Here is a 25,722-nt window from a genome sequence, read left to right on the forward strand (position 1 = left end):
AAGAGAAAACATGAATGGAGCAGGGGGAAAAAGAATAAGTTATCTCCTGGTGCCTGTGTGCAAAATGAGAGATATCAGCACTCTTGTAATGAAGGCTTTATGTAATTGCTAGAATATATTATTAGATGTGAATATCTGCACTTATTCTTAAAATCCTTACCTGAAATCCACCGCTAGATCTAGAGTTTTGTACACCAAGAACAGTCTGTRTAAGACCAAATAGATAAGAAAGTAGGTAAAAGGTGAAATGGGSAAAGCCAAACAGTTCCTAATTCAATATACAAATCAAATAACCAGAACTTAAGAACCTCTGTTCAGATTTTTAAGTTATCTCTGAGTTTGAATTATAAAGAAATTTTGAATGTGTAATGTTATTTCTTTGATAATTAGATCTTTGGGTCCTGAAAACCTGCTGCTGAAAGGTGCTACCCTCAAAAATACCAAGAAGATTTACGGTGAACATTTTTTTATTTATTTTTATTTAAATAGTTCCAATGAGCAAAGTTAGCAGATAGAGGTAGATGTTCAGCCCTAAATCTTGGGAGGGGAAAATGCTCATTTACAGCCTGTCTGCCAGCACTCRAGAGTCACATTCTTATGCAAGTTGCCTGCAAAGTTTTGAGGGTGAGATTTGGAGGTGCTGGTCATGCCTGCAATGCTGCTAAGCCATGTAGGCTGGGTTTAATACACCTAGGCAAGCTTTTCCCTTCCTGCCCGATATGTGAAGAATAGGGATTTTTTTCCCCAAATGCTTTGCTGCTAACTGGTACTTTTACCTTGGTTGTGAAGGTTTGTCATCTAGGATGCAGGCTGAGGTGGAAGGCTAACCCTTCTTCTAGCTGTGTGTGGTTCCTGGGCTCCTGAGCAATGCCCAGGGACACATRCAATTAATATTAGCAGCTGCTGCGGCTTCTGTAGCTGAGCAGCCCTTAGGTAATTCCTTTTTCTCGAACCGGGAATCGAGTTGCATGTAAACACTGATGCCCCTTATGGCTAAGGGAGTGCTCAGCTCCCTCCTGGGTTGCAAGTCTCTTATGAGCTCTGCTTTAATATTCTCTAGGAGTTGCAGTCTATACTGGAATGGAAACGAAAATGGCTTTGAACTACCAAGGGAAATCTCAGAAACGCTCTGCTGTAGAAAAGTGAGTATTTTTAGTAGGGGAAAAAAAACAGTAAAAGCTGTTGTGTTTTTGTGGATGATTTGTACAGAAATAATCCCCTAATCTGCTGCCTTTTGTTTCAGATGCTCTCTGATTGCATAGAAAATCTGTGTATTTGATTAAGCATATCTTTCAAGAAGCTGCATCATTTAGCAGTTTTTCTTTATTAAAAAAAACACTAAGAAAGGTTAAAATATATGAACTGACCCTGAATATCAGCACTGTCAAAAGCAGTTGTTCTGTAATTCCCTTCTTAAAAGTAAGAAAGTTTCGTTCCTGCTTATTTGCACAATTTTCTATTAAAAACAGCTGCAAGAATTTTAAAGAGAAACCTATTTTTCAGATCTATCAACGCTTTCTTGATAGTGTATTTATGCATCCTGCTGAGCAAAGCCACAGTGTGCACAACACTGAAATATGTCTGGCAGAGTAATCCGTTTAATGATGAGCCTTGGTACAATGAAAAGACGAAGAAAGAGAGGGAGACGTTCAAGGTAAGTGGATTTGTATTCCAGCCCCTCCTTCAGCTTTATTTATTCTGACAGTTTTATTGAATCTGATAACGCAGGCTGCCAGCCCTGTGGTTCCTGCTTGCTCCTTGGAAGTGCTGTTGTTTGCTCGAGTGTCTCCTGCTTGCGTTTTGCYCCGATCTCGGTCTCTGCCTCCCTGACTCCTCCTTTTGCACAAGGCTGGTTGCATGGAGTGGGGCAGAGCAAAGTTCTCTGCCTGCTCAGGAGCCCCAGCTGCCCTGGAGAGAAGGGAACGCTTGCCAGTTACTGACAGCAGGCAGAGCATCGTTTGCACCACGCAGGAATATTATATAAATGCAGAGGCTGATTTAGCCTGAATCCTTATCTGAACTTGAGCTACCTTTCAGCTTTGAGGAGATAAACTTGAATTGAGGCCGTGTCAGCTTGGCTTTTAGACTTGTGGAGACACAGGTGGGCAAGCCCAGAAGAGTGAATGTGTGTGTTTGTGTGTGTGGAGCGGGTGCTTGATTTGGTTGGTTATTGAGGAGGATTTTCAGACTTACATTTAACCCTAGCTAAAAAAAGCTGTCTAAACTTGGAGGTGTTGCTGTAAACTAAGTCTGTTCTTGAGTTTGTTTGATGGGCATAGATGGCATCTTCCTCTCTTCTTTCCATTGCAGGTTTTGAGGATGTTCACAGACTTCTTGTCGTTCATGGTCCTGTTCAATTTTATTATCCCTGTCTCCATGTACGTTACCGTAGAGATGCAGAAGTTCTTGGGCTCCTTCTTCATCTCGTGGGATAAGGAGATGTACGACGAAGAAATAAAAGAAGGCGCGCTGGTGAACACCTCTGACCTCAATGAGGAGCTCGGGCAGGTCAGGATATACCCTGGCTGTATCTGCTTGAACTAACATTGGGTGGGCTGGTGGTAGGGCCTCCAGGCTACGAAGGGGAGGCAGAAGGGTGTATTTTTGAAAGCAGCATGAACACCATGCCAATCCACTGCTCTGTGCTCGCTGTGGTGGACAGCACGTGTCTCATTGCCACAGGAGGCAGCAGCACCGTGGTGTTTGTCACTTTGGGTGACTTTCTCTGCGTCTGTAGACTTGGATGCCTGTGCTCTCTCCTGCTCCCCACCTCCCTTCAACATGTTCTGCTGAAAACCTGAAAACACAAGTATAAAAATCTTTGGAGGGTTGACCTAAATTGAGTGCTGTGATACTGCTTTTGTACAGAGGAACCTGCAGAAGTGATTAACCATGGTGTCTCATCGTGATGCTGCTACTTTAACAAGAAAGCTTAAGCAGAAATTAAAAACCTTGCTATATTTAATTACAACTAAAGCAAATGAATTCTTGGTGTGGAGCAGGACAGGGAGAAAATTGATTGCTGCTTTTGTTTCAGTATGTGACTCTTGATAGCTCTGAAAAATAATTGAAGGCCAACCTAATGGTCTCCTTAAGAAGCCTTATTTTGCCACTCACTCATGGTCCTGTCAGGGCAGAACTTCAGCTGGTTTGGTGGCAGTTTCCATCTAATGTGATTCTACTCACTTTGCGAAATGGGTAAGGTTATAAATAGTGCATGAAAGAGCAGGAATTGGGTCAGGCGAATTGTTTCCATATTGGGGAATGTCAAGCACAGCACTCTGCATGTCAGGATGGTTTTGCTTTCACTGCTTCAATTATAAATAAAAATCCCSTATCTCTTTCAAGGATTAGTGAGAATAACGTCTGCCCGTTTGTCTCTCTGGGCCCGTGAAGCAAGTGCATCTGCTGGTCTAGCCAGAGCCCTTAGGTAGCTGCTAGCTCCTCTTTGCTTTTCCATGTTTTCCATGAGGAATGGTGCCTCCTGCACTTATTTTGCTGAGGTTGTTCAATTTGGAGGAATGCTTGCCTCATTTAAATACACCACCAAGATCAAAATCCCACAAAGGAGGCTGGTCAGCTGCAGTTGCAGCTCTGTAATGGTGAGAAGCTGTAGCAGAGTAACTAATAAGGATGAGGAATCAGGAAAGCTTAAGGGCCATGGGATGGATTTTAAGYCTCCAGGAGCTGCCTCTAGGTAGCTAAGAAATGGACTGGGAACAAGGGAGCTRCACTGAGGATAGAAGTTGAACTGGATGAAGATTTAGCTCTCTTGAGGCACGTACATCTTTTGTGGGGATAGGTTAGGAAAGTGGAAGAGGGTTCTTCATGATTAGCTCCAGCATACTAAAATGCCTCAGCCTTTCTTTTTTGGGGAGGCTGCTTCTGCAGCGTGGCTCTTGACCCAGCAGTGGAAGGTGGAAATGCAGTGGGGATTGCTGCCTGCTTGCTCCTAGGTGGAATACGTGTTCACCGACAAAACGGGAACCCTGACGGAGAACAGCATGGAGTTCATTGAGTGCTGCATAGATGGGCACAAGTACAAAGACTGCGTCTCAGAGGTCGATGGCTTCTCCCAGACTGATGGACCCCTAAAATACTATGGCAGAGCAGAGAAGGTAAGGAGTCTGGGTGGAAATAATCTGGGTTTTCTGTTGCAGAAAATCTAAGAAAACCTAAGAAACCTAAGAAAGCCTAAGACCAGCTCATAGGGTGGTCTTTGAAATCCTTGTCTGAAGAGTTAGTATTCTGAAAAACCCAAGTTATTTTTTGTCATCTTGATTATAGTTATTTTGAAAAATATACATACACAGAGGTCCTCACCAAGGGCTTTGAGGTGAGGCTCAATATGTGCTCTGAAGTTTGTAGTGAACCCTTGCTTTGATTCACCCAGTGTCGAGAAGAGCTGTTCCTGCGTGCCTTGTGCCTGTGCCACACTGTTCGCATCAAAGAGGGAGACCAGGTGGATGGGCTCATCGGACAGCCGGAGCACAAATGTACCTACATCTCTTCTTCCCCGGATGAAATTGCTTTGGTGAAGGGAGCAAAAAAGTAAGAATTTTTAAGATTATGTATTGTTTTCTTTGTTTTTTTTTTAATTGGGTGCTCACAAACTGAGTGTTGGAGTCTGAGTAAGCTTTTCCTTAAAAGTGTTATTCTACAAAGGGTCTTCACTGAGCAGCTTTTCGAGAAGCCTGGGTTGGCAGTCCCTGCTAAGGGGAGTCCCAAAGCACTGCAGTGCCTGAGATAGGAGGCGGGCTCATTTACTTCAGTCCCCACGGACACATKCTGTCCTAATGCCTGAGAAACAGACAGTATTTACTATGTGATCCATGTAAACCCTCGGTGAATACTGCACCARAATACATGAATTCTACACCCAAATTGCTTCCTTCGTATGCACAGTGGCAAAATAAGTGTGGGTTATCCTGCGAAATCCACATTTGAGTTCCTTTTGAGATGCTACTGCTGGTTTTTATTCTTTRTATCATGCTGTTGCAGCTATATACTTGCTTATGCCTCACGAGCCTCCTGGAGCAGGGAACCGAGTGCAGAGCATCTCAGTGCCTGTGCACCGCAGTGCCTGGCTCCCCTGCTCGTGGGAGCAAAGCCAGAGCATCGGAGCTGGCTCTGCATGGAGCGAGCACACATCCAGCAGAGCCCTTTGGCTCGGGCTTGATAACTTGTCTGCTCTCCTTTTGCAGTACGGAACGTGAAATGAAAGCGTTGCTACTAGAGAAAACCTGCCAATGGATGYTTTCAATGTTGTTCTGTCCTCTTGTTTATTGACAGGTATGGTTTCACTTTTCTAGGACTTGAAAATGACTTCATGAAAATACAAAACCAAAAGAACGAAACTGAAATGTAAGTGCTGCAGAAGCCTGGTAAGGGATATTGCTCCTCATAACTGAATGTTCTCAGCTCAGCAGTGGCTCCCACGTGGTTTAATTAAATTCAAGTCGTGTGRCAAACAAGACAGGGGCAAAGCTGTTCTGCAAGGCTTCTCAGACCAACTACTGACCTGCCCCAAAATTCGTTCTTTTTACAAACTGTAAGACAGCAAAGGCCAAAGGCTTACAAAAATCTTAGTCAATTCTAGTAAAAGCTAAATTCAGGTCCCATCAGTATCTGTCTGTCCAGATATAGCTCCATGGATTCATAGATTGGTCAACAACATTATGGACAGGGCTGATCTCCGAGCAGGATCCTCTGAGTGCCTGAAGTTGCTCACTTGTTCAAGCAGGCTTTTGCTGTAGCTTTTTCCCTCTYTTGAACTGAAAATCCAATCTTCTCCCCATGCTAACAACACCTACGATATATGCAAGCATGCACGCAGCTGCGAGTTCATTGCTGAAACTGGCTGCTCCCCTAGAACTTGCTGGCACCAGCAAGTTTCACTTCTCCCTCTAAGTTGAAATTTCCCGACCTAAGTGCAAGAGCTGATGGCAAGAGCTGATGTCACCACGTGCAACGTGTGGTGCCTGCCAGCTGCTGAGCTGTGCTTGGTGGCAGGCTCTGGGTGACATGGGGCAGCTCTGCAGCACAGGGTATCCCCAGAGGAGCGYGTGCAGCTCCGCACGCATCCCACAGTGGAAACAGAATTGAGGTTTGCAGCTTGCAAACGGGGGAATATTATGTAGGAGGACAGACCAGTGAGGTTGCATTGCACCAGCTGTTCAGTAGGTACATGTCTACATGCTCTTATTTTACAGTAAGAGCAATGGCGTTTTAGCCTTTGTCTGCTTTGCAGGGTGCCTTACCTCATTTTTGCTGCAACGAGGAGGGTGCYGGTGGACAGTCAGTGAAGTAAGCTGACTCACACTATATGCGAAGCTTTGTGCTTTATAGTAGTTCACTCCTGTTTCCATGTCCTCAGCCCTCTCTTCAGAGCAGCACTAGAGCTTTTCTGCTCCATTTCCCTCCTGAGCTCTCACTGCTGTCTTTGGAAGCTGTTCAGCTGCAGCCTATAAGTGAATTGCAGCAAAGATSTGTTCAGTAGCTTTAAAAGTACATTGCCAAGTGGGTACTGTCATCTGTAGTGTGTATAGATTTCTGCACATCATTGTGTGATTTTTTTTCAGTCTTAAATAGCTATTTTCCTTCTACCAAGTCTGAGCTCAGTCCTTTCTTGTTTTTTTTTCTGGAAGGTACCAGCTTCTCCACGTATTGAACTTTGATCCCRTCCGTCGTCGCATGAGCGTCATCGTGAGAACCACCACAGGTACAGTCGCACTCCCGTGGAGGTGTGTGTGCACACCCAGGTGCAGAGCTTGCTGTCCTGTACTCAACAGGCACAGTGCCACCCACTGCAACAGGGAGAAGCTGAGCTGAAGGTTTTCTAGATCTATCAAATTAACCTGGTAGGTGAAGGCTCTGACCCAGTGCAGGTTGTTAAAGGCAGCCAGTTAATACATGCTGGCTGACTCCAAGCATCCCAGGACATGCTGCCTGTGTCAGGTCCCAGGCTGTCCACTCAGGCCTTCCTCCTAGTCAGCTCCTCTTCCTCGCAGTCCCATCTTTTGTCTCTCTGCATTTAAACTGGCCAATTTCTGCCTCCTGCTGCTGTCAGATAAGGGACAGATGGAGACAGTGACCCTTAGAGGACACCCTGCCACATACCTGCCTGATGTAAAACCACAGGRCAGAACGGAGAGGATATCTGAGACTTTCCCCCGAGTGGGAATGGCAATAGCAAAATAATAATACAAAATAGAAAATAGCTGGAGGTAGCCACCATCTCAAATTTCAATCCCTCAAGGTAGGGAATGGTGTTGTTTTACCCTGCACCCTGCCAAAATTGCTAGGGCATTAACAGAGGGTTAAAAAGTAGATAACTTTTTTCCCCACTCCTTTTCAGGAAGCTTACTCAAAGGCAAATACTGACTTCYCAGATTTTAGCCCAAGACATGAAAATCGAACGGATTTTGGGCAGGTTAATACCAGGCATCTTTCAGAGTAGGCAGCCTTGCCTGGTGGTTCATTCTGCAGTCCTACCAGACTCTGCACCAATTGCTGGATATTGAAGCCAATATCTGTTAAGTATCTCTACAGATTTTGAATGCTATAAACTATTTATAACTTTGTTTTAGGAAAGTTGCTCCTCTTCTGTAAAGGAGCAGACTCTTCTATTTTTCCAAGGGTGCAACAAGAAGAAATCCAGCAAACTAAAGTCCACGTAGACCGCAATGCTATGGTAAGAACGTAGATGGAATTTGGCTGGCTCCTGGGGTCAGGAAAGCATTATTCCAAAAATAGGGATGTGACCTCGCTTCAGAGGAAAGTGTTGAAAATGTGAGTGCCACTTCTCATTGTTTTGAAGCCAGACATCTTTCCATTTTATGTCTTTGGCTTCCATATTTATTTGACTGTTGATATACTTATATGGTCTTGATCGCAGTTGTGTGCAAGCCTCTCCCAAGCAAGTTAAAAATRGAAGTAACAATCTCTTCTCTGGTGAGAGAGATCTTTCAATCATTTAATAGTTGCGTGTGAAGGTGGAAGGAGTGTTTGCCCAGGAGGGCTGTGGCAGCAATGGCTGGGCACTGTGTGGGCACTGGGTGTCCCATGCTTGGTCCATTCTGCCCCTTCTGGTGCCTGCTGTCTGCTCTGGTTCTCCTGTCTCTCATGTGGTGGCCATAGGGACATACAGAAACTTGCCTTTTGACTTAAGCCAACCAGTTGTCACTTCTGTCAGGGTCAATGCTGATGGAAAGCAATAGCAGCAAGGGAGAAACGCTAACACTGACATTGGGAACTGGGGAAAATGTGGAGTTTTTTGAGCACATTTTTTTTCTCCTGCTTCCTCCCGTAAGGATGGCTATCGAACACTGTGTGTGGCATTCAAAGAGCTAACTCAAAAGGAGTATGACAAAATTGACAGGCAGCTTAATGAAGCGAAAATGGCTCTGCAGGACAGAGAAGAAAAGATGGCAAAGGTTTTTGAAGACACAGAAGCCGACATGCACTTGATTGGGGCTACTGCTGTAGAAGACAGGTAAAGGGATGACCTGCACTGCRGAGGACACTGAAATGAAGCAGTAAGGCAGTCATTGCAATGTCCTGACATTGAAAACATCCAGGGTAATTACTCTGTGGCACAGCCCATTACTTAGCACCTAGTTGCTAAAATTGGATAGACAGGCAGGAATTAGGGTTTATTAATGGCATTACAGAAGTTGTTTTGTTTCTTGAAAGTGAATTAAGCATGCAGAGCAGACTTTTGCATATCAACACTAATTCAGTTTTATGCGCAGTTGTAGTAAGTGCATGTACAACTTGTGCAAATCAAAAGCAATAGCTTATTTGGAGTAAAAGGCAGTGATTTTGGCTAAGCTTAAAGATTTGGGATTGCTGAGTTCTAAGCCTCATTCCTGTCCTGTAAAATAGGTGTACGTTAGGATTTGTAAGTTTTAATGGCAGTGTTGGTTAAGGCTCTTAACCTGGGGCAGTGAGCTCGGGGATCAGTGCGTGAAGATGCTCRGGGGCTCCAAGCAAGTGCAGCTAGGGAAGTTTCTGCTTGTGATTTCAGGCTGCAGGAGGAGTCAGCAGAGACGATCGAAGCTCTGCACGCGGCTGGCATGAAGGTGTGGGTGCTGACGGGGGACAAGATGGAAACGGCCAAATCCACGTGCTACGCYTGCAGGCTCTTCCAGACCAGCACCGAGCTGCTGGAACTCACGGCACGGACCGTGGGCGAGGGTGAGAGGAAGGAGGATCGACTCCATGAGCTCCTCATGGAATATCACAAAAAGCTGATTCAAGATGCTCCCAAAAATCGGGGAGGCCTGAAGAGGTCAGTGATAAATTTGGATGTGTCTTTGGCTAATTGCATGGGATATAGGTGCAAGCTTGGTGGAGAAATGCCACCGTGTAGTAGCATGTGAGACTTGCTGCTTGCTCTGCTGCTGACACCCTTCTGTTGTACGTTATCTCTGATATTGTTTTGTTTTCAGCTTTATTTTATAATTCCCTTAGCAAGTCCCATGCCTTAAACCTTTTTTAAGGTGGCTAAGCCACAAAGAGGGATGGACAAAGAAATCTTAATGCAAAAGTAACTTCTTTTTCTGCAGAGCTGGCATRGATGGCTAGATTGACTTGTTGAAGTGTAATTTTTCATTTCTTTTTTTCTATTCCTTGTTGTGTCCTAGAAGCTGGACGTTCAGCCAGGAATATGGCTTGATTATCGATGGCTCAACGCTGTCACTAATACTCAATCCTTCTCAGGATTTCAGTTCTAGTAACTACAAAAACATATTTCTGCAAATCTGCTTGAAGTGCACTGCAGTCCTTTGCTGTCGGATGGCTCCTTTGCAGAAAGCACAGGTATGTCCTGTGGCTTCACCACTACTTGTGTGTAGTTAATCTTTCAGGAAATAAAGAGAATTTCTTTGTGGAAGCAGCTAATTATTCCACAGGAAGCCATGCAAATGGCATTTAGTAATATAAAATAGCAACTTAGTAATATAAAATGAAAGAGTGCAATTTAAGTTATCCAACTTGCATCATTTGCCGGTTTAAACTTCTAGATAGCAACAAACTTTCCCCAAGTGCTAGCCGAGTGTTCCTCCCCTTTCATTTGGGATGTGTTTTTAGAAAATAACCGCAGATTGTATCTAAAGGCTATTTCCATATAAGCATTTGAGGCTGTGTTTCCTGCAGCACTGCATTAAACAAAATTTATTCATCCTTGTCATCAGGGATGCCTCCGGGCTGTGTGCAAGTATTTTCCGAACCTCAGAGTGTGATGGAAACGCTCCAGTCTTTCAAAGGCTTGACACAAAACCTGTGCTAAATATGCTTGCAGGAAACCGCAAGCACAAGCCAATTAAACAAACAAGCAGTTTGTGCTTTGAATTCTTTTCTGTGTTTGGAAAGTGGAGTCCCTGACTTCCCTATGGCAGTTGATAGTATCAACAACCTGATAAACAGTGTGTTTAGCCCCTCTCCATGGTTATTATTTACTGCCACATGAAATGCATGAGAGGTCACATCTTTGTGGGAGAGCAGATTTGGCAGAAGGGAAGGGGAGGATACTGCTTTGACTTATTTTTCTAGTACTGTCTTTCTAGCCCTGTAAAGCTGGATTTTTGGCTTTTGCTGTAGTTGGTGACTAGGAAATAGCAGAGGTTTTTATTAATCTGAACTCGGCAGGCGTTATTTTGCCTGATTCCTTGATCAGAAATGCTCCCAAAGGTGGGGCATTAGGAGTCTCTGGAGCTTTTTTTACCAGGTCTTTGGCTTTGCCRATTTTCCTCTTTGAATTTATTTTTTCTTTTAGATTGTAAGAATGGTGAAGAACACAAAAGGGAGTCCGATAACACTATCCATAGGCGATGGGGCGAATGATGTCAGTATGATTTTGGAAGCGCATGTTGGAATAGGTAAGATTGCTGACAGTTCCTAATCCGATCTGTAAAACATGTCCCAGCTCCATTGACTTGGCASGACTTGGCTGTTGAGGCACAGGCAGGGCTTCTGACTGCAAATGGTTAAACCGAGCCCAGTGCAAAATGTGAGATGTCAGCTGTTGCCGTCATCAGAGCCAGAGTTTAGCCCCGAATAGATGCTTGGGCTCATGGTAGACTGCTGACCTTTACGATAGCAACGTGCTCTCTATCTGTGATAGAYGGCGTATTGTTTTCAAGAACTGTATGGCCAGATTCAATGTTTGTAAAGGTTGCTTTGCTGGTTAGAAAAAGGCACGCGTGGCGAACTGATGTATGGCAAGTGACAGTTGTTGTAAATGCARTGTGATTAAGATGACAGTTTTTTGATATGAATAACTTGTAGCAAGTAAATTTAAACGTATATAGATAGATCATGTCCGGTCTTGCATCTTCTGCCCTTTTTGTACCTCCTTTATAGCCACTGGTGAAATCAGTGGGGTTCTTCTGCTGTTCTCTGGAAACAGGATTGGCTCTAGTTTAACTGAAATACATAACTTCTCTCACCCTTTGCTGAGAATTTAATTTGGATTGTGGCTTTTGATCTTAACTGAGCTGAAATTGGCCCTTGTCTTTTGCCTGGATGTCTGTGAAGGCACCACAATGCTAATCACAGCTGCTGGTAATTCAGCACTGGGAAGCCAACCTATTTTCCAAAAGCTAATGCTCAATTCTGCTGGTTTTTCCCCATTTGTATGACTGACAATAGGATGGAAGCTGTTTAAGTTTGTACAGATTGCTGTCAGAGCTACTGGAAGCGCTAGAGATGCATATTGCTGTTGAAGAAGGGTGGTAGGACAACCTCTTTATTTCTGAAAGCATCGTATTATCCTCTAGCAAATAGGATTTTGTTGTAATTCAGGTGGATATGCTTACTGAGTGAACAAAACTGGCTTCCTTGATCTTGACTTTATGAGAAGGTATCTCTGGAGTCCTAGCACCTGGAATGAAATAGCTAGACTATGCAAGGCMCAGGCAAGCATGCGGGGAAGCCAGTTCCTTATCTTCCATCAGGCTTCCTTAGATCCTCTTCACCACTTCCTTAGATAGGAACTCAGTTAATAACTTAAATATAGGTTTAAAAAATCTGAATAGTGGTCTGATTGTCACAACCAGATCACTCAAATGCAGTTCCCAAGGCACCATAGGTGGGCATGCAAGGTGACCTATGCTTTGGTGACATTTAAGATGTCATGGGGTTGAAGACTTGGGGGAAAAACAGGACCTTTGAAATACTGATCTGAGTACTTTGAAAGCCTGACTGGAAGCAGTGAGGTCTGTGAACAAACCTAATGGGGAGCCTCAGTCAGAATCCAATTCCTTATGGATTGATCCCTTGTTGTGTTTCTGTCTCCAGGTATAAAAGGCAAAGAAGGACGCCAGGCTTCAAGAAATAGTGATTATGCTGTTCCAAAGTTCAAACACTTAAGAAAATTGCTACTAGCACATGGGCATTTATATTATGTGAGAATAGCACACCTTGTACAGTATTTCTTCTATAAGGTAAGGCTCTACGTTCATCTCGTTTCACTATTTACACTGTAAAAGAAAAATATAGTATTAAAGGACTGCTGTAGATCTCTATCTCATAGAGAGAGCATGTGTCTTTTGGTGGAAAATGATGCCTAGAGTGGAATGTGAATATATGACTGTCTTCTGTGATCTTCTGCAAGTACTAAAAGCTTATTGGGTTAGTTTTTTGCTTGGTAGGAAACACTACTTTAGAGGCGTTATAATGAGGAAAGTTATTTGAGTTTAGAATGAGCAGGCAAACATACGGTGGCTGTGTGGATCCTTCCCTCCTAACACTTGTCTTTTGTTTCTCCAGAACCTTTGCTTCATATTACCGCAATTTTTATACCAGTTCTTCTGTGGATTCTCACAGCAGGTAATTTCCAGCAACATGTCATAATAAGAGAGGATAAGTCAGAGTCAGTTGGCCTAGTAGAGGCCTGACTYTAGGCATTCTGTCTCTCTGCTACCTTTAGATGACAGCGGGAATTGATGCTGGTTGCCAAGCAACATGGTTAGAGCACAGTATTTTTAAAGCTTGTAACTGAAAGTAATTAAGTCAAACTTTCTGTCCGTTCCCTTCTAATCCTTCTTGTTTGTTGCTTGAACACAGATAGACACCTTCTAACACAAGGGTGTCTTAGTAGGCTTGTCAGCACCTAATTTTGCTGCCTTCACTTCTCCGAGAATCTTTTTCAAAAAGTCCTTGGTCTATCCTCATTTGTTGTATTTTCCAATTATGAAAACCATTAAATTAAGACACATCAGGAGGGGAATCAGATATTTAGCTTAGTACGGGTGAGCATTAGAAGATCTATTTCAGATAAATTTCATGAAGTGTTTCGAGGCGAGAGCTTTGGGATTTTGTGTTCATTTCTGTGCTATTTGGCCCCCAAAGCAATTGTGAGGGAGAGCAGGTCATTAAATGGTTATTCTCTGCAGTCTCAGGAAAGCTGCTTGTTTGAAAAAAGTCTTTGTTCCTGCAAAAAGTAGTCTTTGGAGAGTCACAGGAGACATCAGGTATATTAATAGAAACAGCAACACTACAACAGCTTTAGAATAGCTGCGATAGCTACTATTTAATCACATTTTTATGGAGAATGAGCTGAAGACTAGACCATTCAGTTACAGAATTTCCTGGAAATGCAGCTGATGCCTTTGGTAAGAGCAGGGGAGGCTGGAGGTCTTGGTCATGTGGTGGCAGCCCGCAAGTCCTCCAGAGACCTCAGCCTGGTGACATTGCATGGAGTGTGAGCTGGACCGGAGGAAAGAGTCGTTTATGGCTATGACAAGGAGATTAATCTTTAGGGTATTTGCAGAGTAAGAGTGTTCATGGAGGGGTTCTTGAAGCAGAGTTCCAAGCTTACGTTACCCCTTCTCCCTCTTTGAAGCCGCTGTACGATGCTGCTTACCTTACGATGTACAACATCTGCTTCACGTCGCTCCCCATCCTGGCGTACAGCCTCCTGGAGCAGCACATCAGCATCGACACCCTGACCTCAGATCCGCAGCTGTACATGTGAGTGCCRAAGGGCTGGGCGAGCCCGTGCTTCCTTACCTGAGGATGAAGCCTCCTTTGGGCAGCAAGGGCTGTCGTTTGGGCYGACGTGCCTGTCCCGTGCTGGAGACATGGCAGTAGCCAAACTGTCTGAGATGCTGCCTGTTTCTGCCTGTTTCTGCTCTCCAACTGTGCCTGGCCTAGCAAATTTCCCTGCAGTGTCTGCTGGGAGGTTGTCTCCACTCATAACTAGAAGCCAGTTGCAGAGGTGACTAACGCAGGTGTTGGAGCCTGGCAGTGCAAGCAAAGCACGCGATGCAACATGCAATGGGTAGATGTTTTCAGGAGAGAGGAGATCTATTAACCTAAAGAGGTGACTGCTCCAGCGTTCAGCTCGGGAAGGTAGCATCTCRGCTGGTCTAAACCTATACCCTCCATAGGCTTCTTCCCAAGGCTAAATCCCCGTTTAGGAGCATGTTGCCTGAGAGCTGAGCTCCTCAGTTGCACATAAGCCCATATTTTGGCTATGGACAGCCCTGTTTAGTAGAAGGTTCTGCCTTTAGGTTTTGCCAGCTTTCTTTCCCCTGGATATTTTCCTCCTTGCTTGACTGCAGCTGGGGGATGTCTCCAGCCCAAATATATCTCCTTGCCCCCTGCTCATGCTTGCAAACCAGGCTGCAGGCCCTGAGCAAGATGAAGGCTCTTCCCTTCCTGCCCTGAACCATCAGTGAGCTCTGATAGCAGGACTTCCACCTTTAGAAAACAAGGATCCTGGGCTCTCATGAGTGATGCCCATGCAAGGAAGCTTGCAGGTACCTTAAGGTATGRTGCAGAAGTTATCTTAGGTGTAGAAACATCAGCAAATGCAACAAGAGCTTTAAGACTGTGGATTTTTGTGCACTTTAGAAATACTGCTCACATATAAGATCAGACTTCTGCATTCTTCCACTCAGACGGCAAAAAGCCTCTGCATGTATTTTTAAATAATTTGTAATTGAATATTGTGCAGCAAATACCAGTAATAACAGGATGCTGTGCATTCACCTGCCTGGCTGGTGGGCTGTCTGATCACAGTGATATGGGAATTGAGGGAAAACAGACTTAATTGTGCTTTCAGATAGCTTCAGTCTGAATATTCATGACTTTGCATGTGCTGCTGAATACTGAATTACTCCTGTGCCTCTGCTGTATAAACTGCTGAGTTGCTGCAGTGCAGATCTTCAGTCARAGGCACTATAAAAAAGCCTGTTTATGACAAATGCTGTAGGACATAAACGAGAATGCAAAACAGAKCCTGCAGTGGGGAGGTTCTTTGCATTTTCTGGCACAGCAATAAAAACCTCTTGCAGTCTGTCTCATCCCTGCTGTCTGCTCACCTCCAAATTACAGCCTGGTGGAGCATCATAAGCCAGCAGCATCATAAATAAGGTTCAGCAGGGTTTTGTTTTAGAAACTAAAATTATACAAGTTCAGCACTGTACCCATTTGCAAGATGCATCATCCTGAAAATGGATGATTTACTTAAATGATTAGGAAGAAAAATGACAAAAGAATGGGAATTTTGTGACTGCTGTAAAAATGCCTCCCTCTTCCCATTAATCTTCAGGTTTGAGCAAGATGATCTGGAAAGATCCTGATATAGAAACAATGGTTGTTTCAACCTGGAGATGATTTCACAAGTAGTTTGGGGAAAGGCTTTTAGAACAACATTTCCTTTCTGTATTTAGTCACTGTCATGCTTGTGGTTTCAAGGCATCCGTAAAGCCTCCCATCCCTGTATCCCTGGTATTGATTCARCTGTCACCTGTGATGTTGGGGGACTGCAGAAAGGACCAGAAAAGCTAGAAGTAACCTTAGGATTCTCTGTACTCGGCTCTTACAGCTTTGCTAGCCCATCAGAGCACGCTCGTTTCTGCAGTGAGAGCAGCACTTACTCTGCTGCTGCTTTTTGTGAGGCCACTGCACGGCACTGTACATGTCACATCAGCTCACTGCTGAAATGCTGAAATTCCTGCRTTCAGCCCAAAACCTTCTGCAAAATCCCCTTGTTGAAACACCTGCCACCTAATACAGTAGCTTATTCTCAGCCTGGGCAGGAAAACGCTAAGCCCAAGAGCGGGACTCACTCTGTGGGTGAATTTATGCCACAAAAAGAGGGGGGAATGTGCCCCAAGTTCCTTGCTAGATACARTTCTCTTTTTTTCTGTATTGTTGGCCTGTTTTCAAGTTTAGCAGTTGTTAATCTCAGAGCTCATTGGCAGAGCAGCAGCTCTAGCAGAGAAGACCAGCTCAGTGCTACAGCTGTTCATGTTGGGTTTGGGCTGGCTGGGCTTTGACCCAGCTCACCGAGAGGTGATGGACAAGCACATTAACTTGCTGAATTTCTAATGACTCCTTAAGACCTGCAGTTACGTGTAACAAATGTGTCTGTGCTCTGCACACTGGCAGGACTATGCATATTTTCCCTTAGCTGCTCCTAAGTGTGGGTTGCAATGGACTTTGCGACTGGTCCAAAATGTGACACTGCTTTTCTTGTTTCTCCGTTTCTTGACAGGAAAGTTTCCGACAACGCCATGTTACAGTGGAAGCCTTTTTTATACTGGACCTTTCTGGGCGCCTTTGAAGGACTTGTGTTTTTCTTTGGAGTTTATTTTCTTTTTCAAAATTCATCATTGGAAGATAACGGAAAGGTAATAACACAAGCAAACAAACAAAAACCAGAAAGATGAGTGTTTCTTTTGCGCCCTGCCTTTTCTCCCTGCCTTTCTGCAAGTATCTATACGCTTAATCCGTGCGCTGCGTCTAGTCTTGTCCCACGGTGTAGCATTGCTTCTGCTGTGATTTTGTAGCAAATGCTGAAAACAAAACAGCTTGAAAATCACCATGGAAATCACGTAGAGACGGTTGCACTCTCTAGCTAAAATAACTAGACTCGCAAAGTGGGCTTTTTGTAATTTTCTAATTTTTTGTAATTTTATTCTGAGCTCTTGGCCTTTTCCCCATGGCTCCTGCAGCAGGAGCTCTGCTGACCCCAGGCTCCCAGTAAGTCCCTGCCTGTCGGTAGGCACGTGGCAACAGGTGGGACAGGTCTGTGCCCACTCCCAGGTGCTTAACTCCAAATAGGGGAATAAGTAAATATTGTTTTTGATGGGTTCATGGAGTGCAAGAGCAGCACAGCTCTCCCCACTGCCTGCACCGGGAACCAGCTTGTCCCAGGAAGCCCCTCCTGGGAAGGCACAGCACCTTGCCCGGCCCCAGCTTGACACAGTGACTTCTTTACACTCTCATTTGTGACTCTTGAAAATGCCCTGGCTTTTTTAAGGGATAATATGTAGAGAAAAATCTCATTAAAAACTTTTTATGTAAATGCCTATCTTGCAGAAATAGAAACATTTCTGGGCTCAGCTATATGTGGTCAGTGCCTGTGTGGAGTGCAGAGCCTTTCTGTACAAATAGCTGTTGTTTTATTCAAATACAACCATATGATCATGGATACCTCCTGCCACTGCCTTGAGAGGTCGAGTCTTTGTGGCACTGAAATAAGAGACGTGGTTATGTCCTGTTTTGTAAACACTAATGCCTGTAAAAACTGCTACCAGCAATTGTTCATAATACCCATGTATGTTTGATTGAATCCTTTTTCGCTCCTATTGACTTTATTTTTTTGCATTTTTTAAAAACTTTTACATTTCATTTTCTGTTTTAATGTATGCATTCAGATCTTGACAGCCTTTGGTAAGCATCTGTCCCATTCACTGCCATCGTTTGGATTTATATACAGTATCTGCTTTTCTTTGTTGTGCATAGTCACCAGTATCTGCCAACCAGAGCAGTATAATCTGGTGTGAAAAAATGACCATTGGTGCATTCTGCAAATGGTGAAATGCCATGTTGCATACAGGCACTCTGATGGTTCTGTGTTTAAAAGAAAGCAGAAACTGAGTAAATTACCAAGAAACCATTAAATATAGGTGGTCCCGATGACTTGTATTCTTGATCAACATTGCTGTTAGTAGGAGATTGTGTGTGTTGCTGTCTCGGCACTGGGTCGATGTCTGTGTGGTCCTGCATGGCACCGGGTGGGCGCGAGGGCGGCCGGCGCGTCCCGACTCACCCTCCATCGAGTCCTGCCCACTCTAGTTCCTGCCTGCGTAGTTTCCCATCACTTTTTACTGTTTCTTTGGAGCCACGTGGCCGGAGATGCATGTGGGGATGTGAAATGTTTTCCAGGTTTTCGGAAATTGGACCTTCGGGACTATTGTTTTCACCGTGTTGGTGTTCACTGTCACGCTGAAGGTGAGACTTCTGCTTTCCTAGTCATTTAGGTTTGCTCAGSTCTCCATGCATGGAGCCACTATAGTATGAAATTGCATCTTCCGTGCTGTAATAGAGTGAAGATGGCTCTAGCTCACCRTGCTCAGCCGCTGCTGAGCGGGACAGGAATCATAAAGCACATCTGTCAAACACTGCCAGCAAAACTGCTGCGGCTCATGGAGCTTTCCAGAACGAGCCGTTTGCGTGAGACATCACAAAAGGTCTTTTATGTGTAGTTGAGGACAGCAGGTGGTGACAGAAGGCAATTGCAGTCACCCTGACCTTTAGACTTTTTTTTTTTCCTGTAGCATCAGAGGGTGCATCAGGCTTGTTCCATTTAGAAGTGCCAGTTGCAATTAGGAACTCTTTCCATGTTGACGCTGTGCCATTTGGTAGATATTGAAGATATTTTCCTTCTCGTGCATAGGTCGAGCTGTCGCTGACTCGGGATACTTCAACTTTGCTGTGTAAGCAGCCAGAAACTTCACATACCTCCAACCAAATCAACTTTGCTTATAGTGCTGTTTTCTTTGTCTGTTTGCACAGCTAGCGTTAGATACGCGGTTCTGGACGTGGATGAACCACTTTGTGATCTGGGGCTCCCTGGCTTTCTACGTGTTTTTCTCGTTCTTCTGGGGAGGTGTCATCTGGCAAGTATCTTCCTGTCTTCTGCAGAGGGACAGGCAGCAGCGTCCCCTAATTTGGGCTGGAGAGATGTTGCTAAGCGGGGAAAAATACCAAAGACTTGGGAGGTTTGGGGGCAGCCCACAGGAATTAGAGCAGTGCAAGGCGAAAGGTGCAGATTTGGGGGAGAAACAGAGAGTGAGTTTCTGGGCAGGCTCTACCTGCCTGCATGGGTAAGGGAGGCTGTGCTGCCCGTGGTTTGATCTGAACCTCCCTCTGAGCGTGATCTAGTTGGAAAATGCACGTGGCTGATTGAGTTAATCATAATTTGTTTGTATCTCTTCTTTTTTCAGGCCTTTCTTGAAGCAGCAAAGAATGTATTTTGTATTCGCCCATATGCTGACTTCTGTTTCCACGTGGCTGGCAATAATTCTCCTGATCTTTATCAGCCTTTTCCCAGAAATTCTTCTAATAGTTTTAAAAAATATAAAAAAGAAAAAGCATCAGGTAAGGAACAAGATGATATACTGCACAGTGTGGTTACAAAAGTCTCTCCTAGGCATCAGATGAGCCTGTAGCAGTCCTGCCTGCCATTGGCATCTTGAGGAAGCCTTCCTCGAGTCTCATTTGCTCTTTCACGTGCCAGAAGTATCAGGAAGCTCATCTAAAAATACTGCATAGACCCGTAGCAAGGAGGGACTCCACCAATGCCTTTTCTTATGCATGCCAACCTGTTGTCCTCTATTTAAAGAGGGAAAAGCCCCACTTGTCCTGCTAACGCCGCAGCCAGCGCGCCCTTKTCCCTACCAGCACCCTGCTTTTTCCCCCTTGGTGTCAGCCTGCTTTGTGGTGACAAGTGACATCCTGCCAGGAGCCGGTGTCCAGCGAAACTGCTAAATTATTTTTCAGATAGTAAAGTGCAAAATAGGCTTCTCGTGGCGCTTTCTGTAGCCTGTGAGGCTCTAGTGCACTTTCTTCTCCTGGGATAACTTAGATCGATATAAGGATCAAAGTTGGTGTGATTATCTTCATTAAATAATATATATCAGGAAAGTTTAAAGGTTTGTCTCCCCCACAGCATTTGAAATAGAAGTTGGGCATCGTATCAGTGAAGTAAGACATGCACCTGCAAAACAAAAATTAAAGCTGAAAGGAATACAGACAGGATACCAGGAGGCTTAATATTATTTCTTCCCACTGAGTGTTATTTAATAGCTTCTGATGCCTTGACTGGATAGGGAGGGAGTGGTTTACTCACAGCAGTACATTTGAGATAAAGCTYTGTAAGATGTCTGAAGCAGATACCACCTCTGGGCGTCTGCAGTGGTGGCCTGAAACCCGAGTCAGTCACCTAATTTTTTTCCAGGCATCCAAGACCCAGCAGGTGYTTTCCGGCCAAGATCCCCTTTGAGAAACCTAAACTTAATATTTGCTCCCAAAGGGAGCATTAAATAAGAAGACAGGTTAGGGCACTTATTTAGGTCCCTGCTTCTCCAGATGCAAAGATTCCCAAAGATGGGGGGATTGAGGCCCAGTTAGGAGGAGTTGCCCTTGGCTTCTGTGGGACGAGTCCGCCAGTCACACAACACAACACACCGGCTCTGCTCAACCTCTGCTGAAGTTTCTGCATGGAGAAGTTTTTAATGGCAAGGCGCATGCATATTTTCCTTGGTTTCTGCCTTCCTCTTTCTTGTACTGCAATTTTCTGTCTTTTGTGCTATTGTGAACTAGGTAACGAAGCGCCTTCCTTCCTCAGGAACATCCACTATCTTCATGCTTTCTCAAACTTCCAGCAATCACAGCTTTTCTTGGAGCGAATAAGGTGATTTCCTTCCTCAGTCAGTACGTGTTGCTACTGCTTTTTCCTCCTTTTAACTCCTAACCGCTGAAAACCTGTGTTTAGATTTGCTCGCCCAGCAAGAGCTTGCTTTCCCCCGCATCCTTTTAAGTTACATCCTGTGTTTAGATGCGTCCTGTCTGTCTCATTCCCTTTGTCTCCACYCGCGCAGGTGCTGGCGACTCGCTGTGTGTCGGGTGTGCTGAGCTCGCCGTGCTCAGCGCCGGGAGCACTGGTGTCTCTGGGCACGTCCTTAGCYAGGGTACATGGTGCACGTCCCTGGAAATCGGTGGCACGGAGCAATATACTCTGCTCATGGAGCTGTCCCCCATTACAAGTAGTTCTGATGTCCGTCCCCTCTGCATTTTAGTGGATGAGATGATTAAAAGATGATGATAATGTCTAACGTGTGGAACAAAGTAGACCTCATTTTGATTATCCTTTGGATGACTTGGCCAACAGCGTGGGCTTGCTTGATTCAATGGCATCTTCCCCAGTGCCCTTCTCTGATGGACAAATAATGTTTGCTAACACTACRCTTGTTCTTTGGGCGGGTGAACAAGCACGTGTTAACCCTCAGGAAGGACATTGAGGGAGGCTGCGTGGCCACGTCTCTGGTGATGCTGTCAGTGAGCGTTATCAAGGCGTGCGTGTCCCTAGGGCTGCACCGCCAGGTAGGCTGGAGTGTCGCGTGTGCCCTAAGTGTCTTTGCCTCCCCGTTGCAGAGCAGTAGCAAGGCGTGTGACCCGCTGTCGGCCAGACCCGCGGTCAGACCACTGCTCTTAAGAACCTTCTSAGATGAGTCTAATGTGTTGTAACAGGTACCCTGCCCTCAGCAGCGGGGACGGCTTGGAAGGCGGTCATTAACCAAGTGTAACCCCCGAATTAATTAAACCCTGGTTCCTTTAATCATCTTTACTCTTGGTGTGGGGCATCTGTCTTTGTGGAATGGAGATGCAATGTTTGGGATGCGTTTTAATTTGGGGATCTTGTTCTGTTGAGCATTTTCCAGATCGCCTGTGTGCATAGATCCAATCACACTGCAGCTCGTACTGGAGCRTAATATTAACCCTCAGCTTTGCGTGATTCGCTGCTGGTGTCCTCAGGATAACAGTGATGGTAGAAGCTAACACTGATTTATTTGCAACGAAGTGTTTCAAGCCTCAACTATTAAAATGATTCCAGTATTGCATCTGAATAGCACCAAAATCCCTTTTTCTCCAGGGTGCATGCTGTCCTGTCGGATAGAAATGAGTACATCTTAATTCATCTGCRTAGATTTAAACTAAACATATTTAATTGTCTATATATGTCAACATCTTGTACAGCGGGCATGTCTCTCTGTCCATACACAGAGAGCATCCTCATGTAAGTTCATTTAATTCTAAATGCTRTAGTAAGCCAATAGCAGTATATCAAGCTATAGAAATAAGTAAAAATGCCTAATTGAATTCACAACTTAGCTTCCACGTGGAACATTATGTAGCCGAGTGGCATCAACTGCAAATATAAAACTATGGACAGGGTCTCTCTAGACCTCCTGAGTGTATCTGGCCTCTTGCATGTTGGGCACAGCGGACGTTAGGTGGAGCTCTGCACCATGCATGGAGATGGGCATGGACGCGCTCACCCAGCCCTGCACGAGACCCGAGGGGACAGCGAGGCAGATGCTGCCTTCAGACTCCTTGCAGCATTTTGCAAACCACCCAAATTCATTTAGGCTGCTGTTATTTCTTCCTTTGTGAATGAAATTGGGCATTTTTATTAGGATCTAATCATTCTTCTCCTCTTTCAAAAATTTTAAYCGTTTCTTTGCAAAAGTTACGCAAGGAAAAAAATGTTATGTCTTGGAGAACGTAATAATTACACTGTGTGTGTGTGTTTTCCTTCTGATTTTTGCAGACTGGCCCCTTTGATCTGCCTATGTTAATGTCATACAAACGCATAGAAAATGGTTATGTGAAGACTGAAGATGCTGTTACTAACTTGGCAGAAAGATATCCTCTCAGGATACTCTAAATGCTCCGTACAAACGCTGCATTTGGTCCTGCTGTAGGGAAAGAAAAACCCAAAACCCACCTGTCTTTAACCTAACGGTTCTYGTTAAAATTAACAAGAATTGTAAGCAGCCGTGCTGATGAAGCAGTAGCCAGGGCGCTGGCTCCAGAACCCATTTGTCTTTGGTCTTGTTGCTCCCACGCCCACTCCCAAAGTATCTTCTAAATCGAAAGTAATCGGAGGCTGAGGAAGCATCTTTGGAAATTCCGTAAAAACRAAACGCAAAAGCAGAAAAGCAGCAGCATCCTGCTGAGCACCATGGCTCTGTGGCTGCCCAGGAGCTATTTGGTGCCGAAGCCTCTTGCTTTGCCCAACCAAAGAAGCCGCGTGGACTTTAGAGGCTGCTCTGGTCCCATCCAGCTGCCCGAGGGCTCCGTGGGAAGAGCTGGGTCCRACATGGGAGCGCACGCAGTGCTGGGTCTGCGTCTGGCTCCACACGCAGCTGCAACGTCTGGYTCTGGGATGGGATGGATGGGGACGGCCTGGAGATGCCCTCAGCAATGGGGATGTGCGGTGGTCCTTGAGGAGCAGTGCGTCAATGGGCCCTTCCTGGAGGAAAGGGAAGAAGTGGTGGTTTTCCCTCRTTTCCCAGTGCTGCTCTCCGGACACGGGCTGTGCCTGGCCCCATGCAGGCTGTAGACTGCATCCGCAGTTATTTGCACTAAGAAAAAATAGTCATATGAAAATAAAAGGCATACGTTAGTCTGAGCTCATTGATTTTATACTTTACTTGGTTTTTAAATTGGCATGTCCTTTTTAAATCCACCTTTACTAAGACTTGTTTCTTTTTGGGTTGTAAATATCACATGCGCGTAGCAGAGATGTGGGATGCCTGAACCTCTGCKCTCTCTAATGCTTCAGAGGGGAAAAATGCAGCTGTTAACATTGTTTTGAATCCTAAAGGGTCACGGGAGCAGCTTGTGCGCCGCTGTCACRCGATGTGAAGGCTTGTCCTCGTGCTGACTTCCCGTTGCCTTGTTTGGTACCATCTGCATGGCAGGAGCTGCTGTGATGAGCAACCACGTCCAGCTCTGGAGGGACACCAAGCTTCGTGCCGCGGTCAGATCTGGCTCCATTGGGTTCCTCCTCGGCTCCATTTCATTTCTGCATGGAGCAACAGCAAACTGGGACTAGGCAGAGCATCCCCTTCACCTGGCTGTGTGGCGGATGGACGTGGGGACTGGTCCTGCACGCCCTGCACTGCGTCCCTGTGGCAGTGGCCACAGCTCAACTCCTTGCTGCATGCGAGCTGGGAGCTTCCAGCATGTCCCCCAGGCAGAGCTCCTGCCGCTTCCTTCTCTAGCTCCTCCGTGGACCTGGAATCCACCCTGCAGCCCTTGGCCAACTCTTGGCAATTTATTCCTAAACTGTGGTGCCTACAGACAAAGCGTGCGATGAACGCAAGAAGACGCGCTCTCTATGCCAAATCTAACCTTTCTCCTTAAATACGCACTTGCTCTCTTCTGTTTACATRACCTTCAAAAAGTGGGCACTGAAAGGCGTAATTCCTGTGATTCAAAACCATTCCAAGCCCAGATCGTCCCAAGTCTGGCAACCTGCTCCTCGATTCGCTCTGCGTTGCGTTCCACGTCGAGGGACAACCTCTCCTCCCGTGGTTTTGTCGATGATGTTCCGTGTGGGGAGCAGGATGAAGCTTGCAACGTTTTGCTATGTATGAAGTGTCCTCCTAAAGGTGCTCACACGGGCTAAACTGTGCAGCCCGGCGCAAGAYGAGCCTCCTGCAAGCCACGTCTCCTCCTTCCCGTTTGCGAGCATGCAGTATCACCRTGGAGCTGAACCGTTTGCTATAGCTGTGTCTTCAAACCCAAGGCCTGTGCAAGCTGCTGAAACGTGGGCTGAGGTGAACGTGAAGTGTCTCGAATGCCAGCTCTTTTTGGAAACGCACGTTTCCTTGCGTTTGGCGCTCCAGCTATTTCAGTGGCACCAGGACAGCCCCGTTGTCCTCCTTCGGAAGCAGCAGAAGGGAAGTTTCTGGTGCTGCAGATGCTCTGTGAAACGCAAGGAAACAGGAGACCAAGTCTGGAGTTGGAGGAGGACAGGAAAAGCGRTGATAGTGGCTGTAAAATATCCATAAGGATGAGATGGTGACGGTGATTTGACAGTAATGCTGTGATTGTTCCTATAAAAGACAATACAAGCTGCGCTGTTGCAGTGCTCTTCAGGGAGCTAACAGGTCAGTACAGGCTTATCGGTGGAAAAACTTGAAGGAAAAAGGCTAGGGCTTTTGCTAATAACTCATTGAAGTTTAATCACTGGTTAGTGACTCAAAGATAAAAAAAGTTAATTACAATTCCCCCTAAAAGTTTTTTTAATAGCAAAACTTGATGTAGGCATAGCTACTTTTCAAAAGAAAGAGGAAAAACTAATCTTCATTATTTTGAGAATGTTATAAATTACTTGGGATTGTGTAAAAGCTTAAATTGAATTTGTATACACACTGACAGTTGAAARCTGCACCTAATACTGCTCTATTCATCCAATTTCCCAGCCGTGGATTTTTTTTAAAACACCATGTAGTATATAGATAATGTAAATTATATACAGGCAATGAGAAGATACATTTTTTCAGCTTCTTGGAAAAAAATGGACTGCAACCTTACATTTTTTTCACTTAAATGCAATTTTATACATTTATGTTGCTTTATATAAAAGAGATCGAATGTGAATGTTACCTTTTATGAATGCAACTTGCTCTTTTTTCATTACAGAAACTTTTGTTTGAAGTAATCAATAAACTTTGGTATGTTGTTCTGATTAATATATTATATATATATATAAACCTTTGCCTGCCTTGTTTCCTTGGATTATAATATAGGCTTTTGTATGGGGGTAATTGGAGGACGGGTCAGCATTTTCCCTGTGTGCTGGATTAAATGGATAAGGCCACACATTTTCCTGCTGTACATCCCACTGAT

At 44.9% G+C, this 25,722-nt stretch overlaps 1 protein-coding gene across 2 annotated transcripts in view; it reads left to right on the forward strand.

Annotated features, from left to right (window-relative positions):
• The window catches only part of ATP11C (ATPase phospholipid transporting 11C), a 42,026-nt gene extending 16,696 nt beyond the window's left edge, over positions 1–25,330 (forward strand). The window contains exons 9-30 of one of the 2 annotated variants that reach the window (XM_026036002.1): positions 391–455; positions 1,061–1,142; positions 1,504–1,654; positions 2,311–2,508; positions 3,957–4,118; positions 4,394–4,551; positions 5,293–5,364; positions 6,648–6,721; positions 7,590–7,693; positions 8,313–8,494; positions 9,029–9,292; positions 9,648–9,822; positions 10,778–10,880; positions 12,301–12,446; positions 12,772–12,831; positions 13,847–13,974; positions 16,508–16,643; positions 18,184–18,249; positions 18,814–18,917; positions 19,245–19,398; positions 21,454–21,549; positions 22,631–22,722. In XM_026036002.1, the coding sequence (XP_025891787.1) occupies positions 391–455; positions 1,061–1,142; positions 1,504–1,654; positions 2,311–2,508; positions 3,957–4,118; positions 4,394–4,551; positions 5,293–5,364; positions 6,648–6,721; positions 7,590–7,693; positions 8,313–8,494; positions 9,029–9,292; positions 9,648–9,822; positions 10,778–10,880; positions 12,301–12,446; positions 12,772–12,831; positions 13,847–13,974; positions 16,508–16,643; positions 18,184–18,249; positions 18,814–18,917; positions 19,245–19,398; positions 21,454–21,546 (2,677 nt within the window). In that variant the 3' untranslated portion in view covers positions 21,547–21,549; positions 22,631–22,722. Of the gene's footprint in view, positions 1–390; positions 456–1,060; positions 1,143–1,503; positions 1,655–2,310; positions 2,509–3,956; positions 4,119–4,393; positions 4,552–5,292; positions 5,365–6,647; positions 6,722–7,589; positions 7,694–8,312; positions 8,495–9,028; positions 9,293–9,647; positions 9,823–10,777; positions 10,881–12,300; positions 12,447–12,771; positions 12,832–13,846; positions 13,975–16,507; positions 16,644–18,183; positions 18,250–18,813; positions 18,918–19,244; positions 19,399–21,453; positions 21,550–22,630 lie in introns of both variants that reach the window. The other variant, XM_026036000.1, reaches the window with a different exon arrangement.
• The last annotated feature ends 392 nt before the right edge of the window (positions 25,331–25,722 follow it).

Source organism: Nothoprocta perdicaria, unplaced genomic scaffold (genome assembly GCF_003342845.1).
Source record: "Nothoprocta perdicaria isolate Ctin4 unplaced genomic scaffold, notPer1 scaffold_17, whole genome shotgun sequence".
NCBI classification, from domain to species: domain Eukaryota; kingdom Metazoa; phylum Chordata; class Aves; order Tinamiformes; family Tinamidae; genus Nothoprocta; species Nothoprocta perdicaria.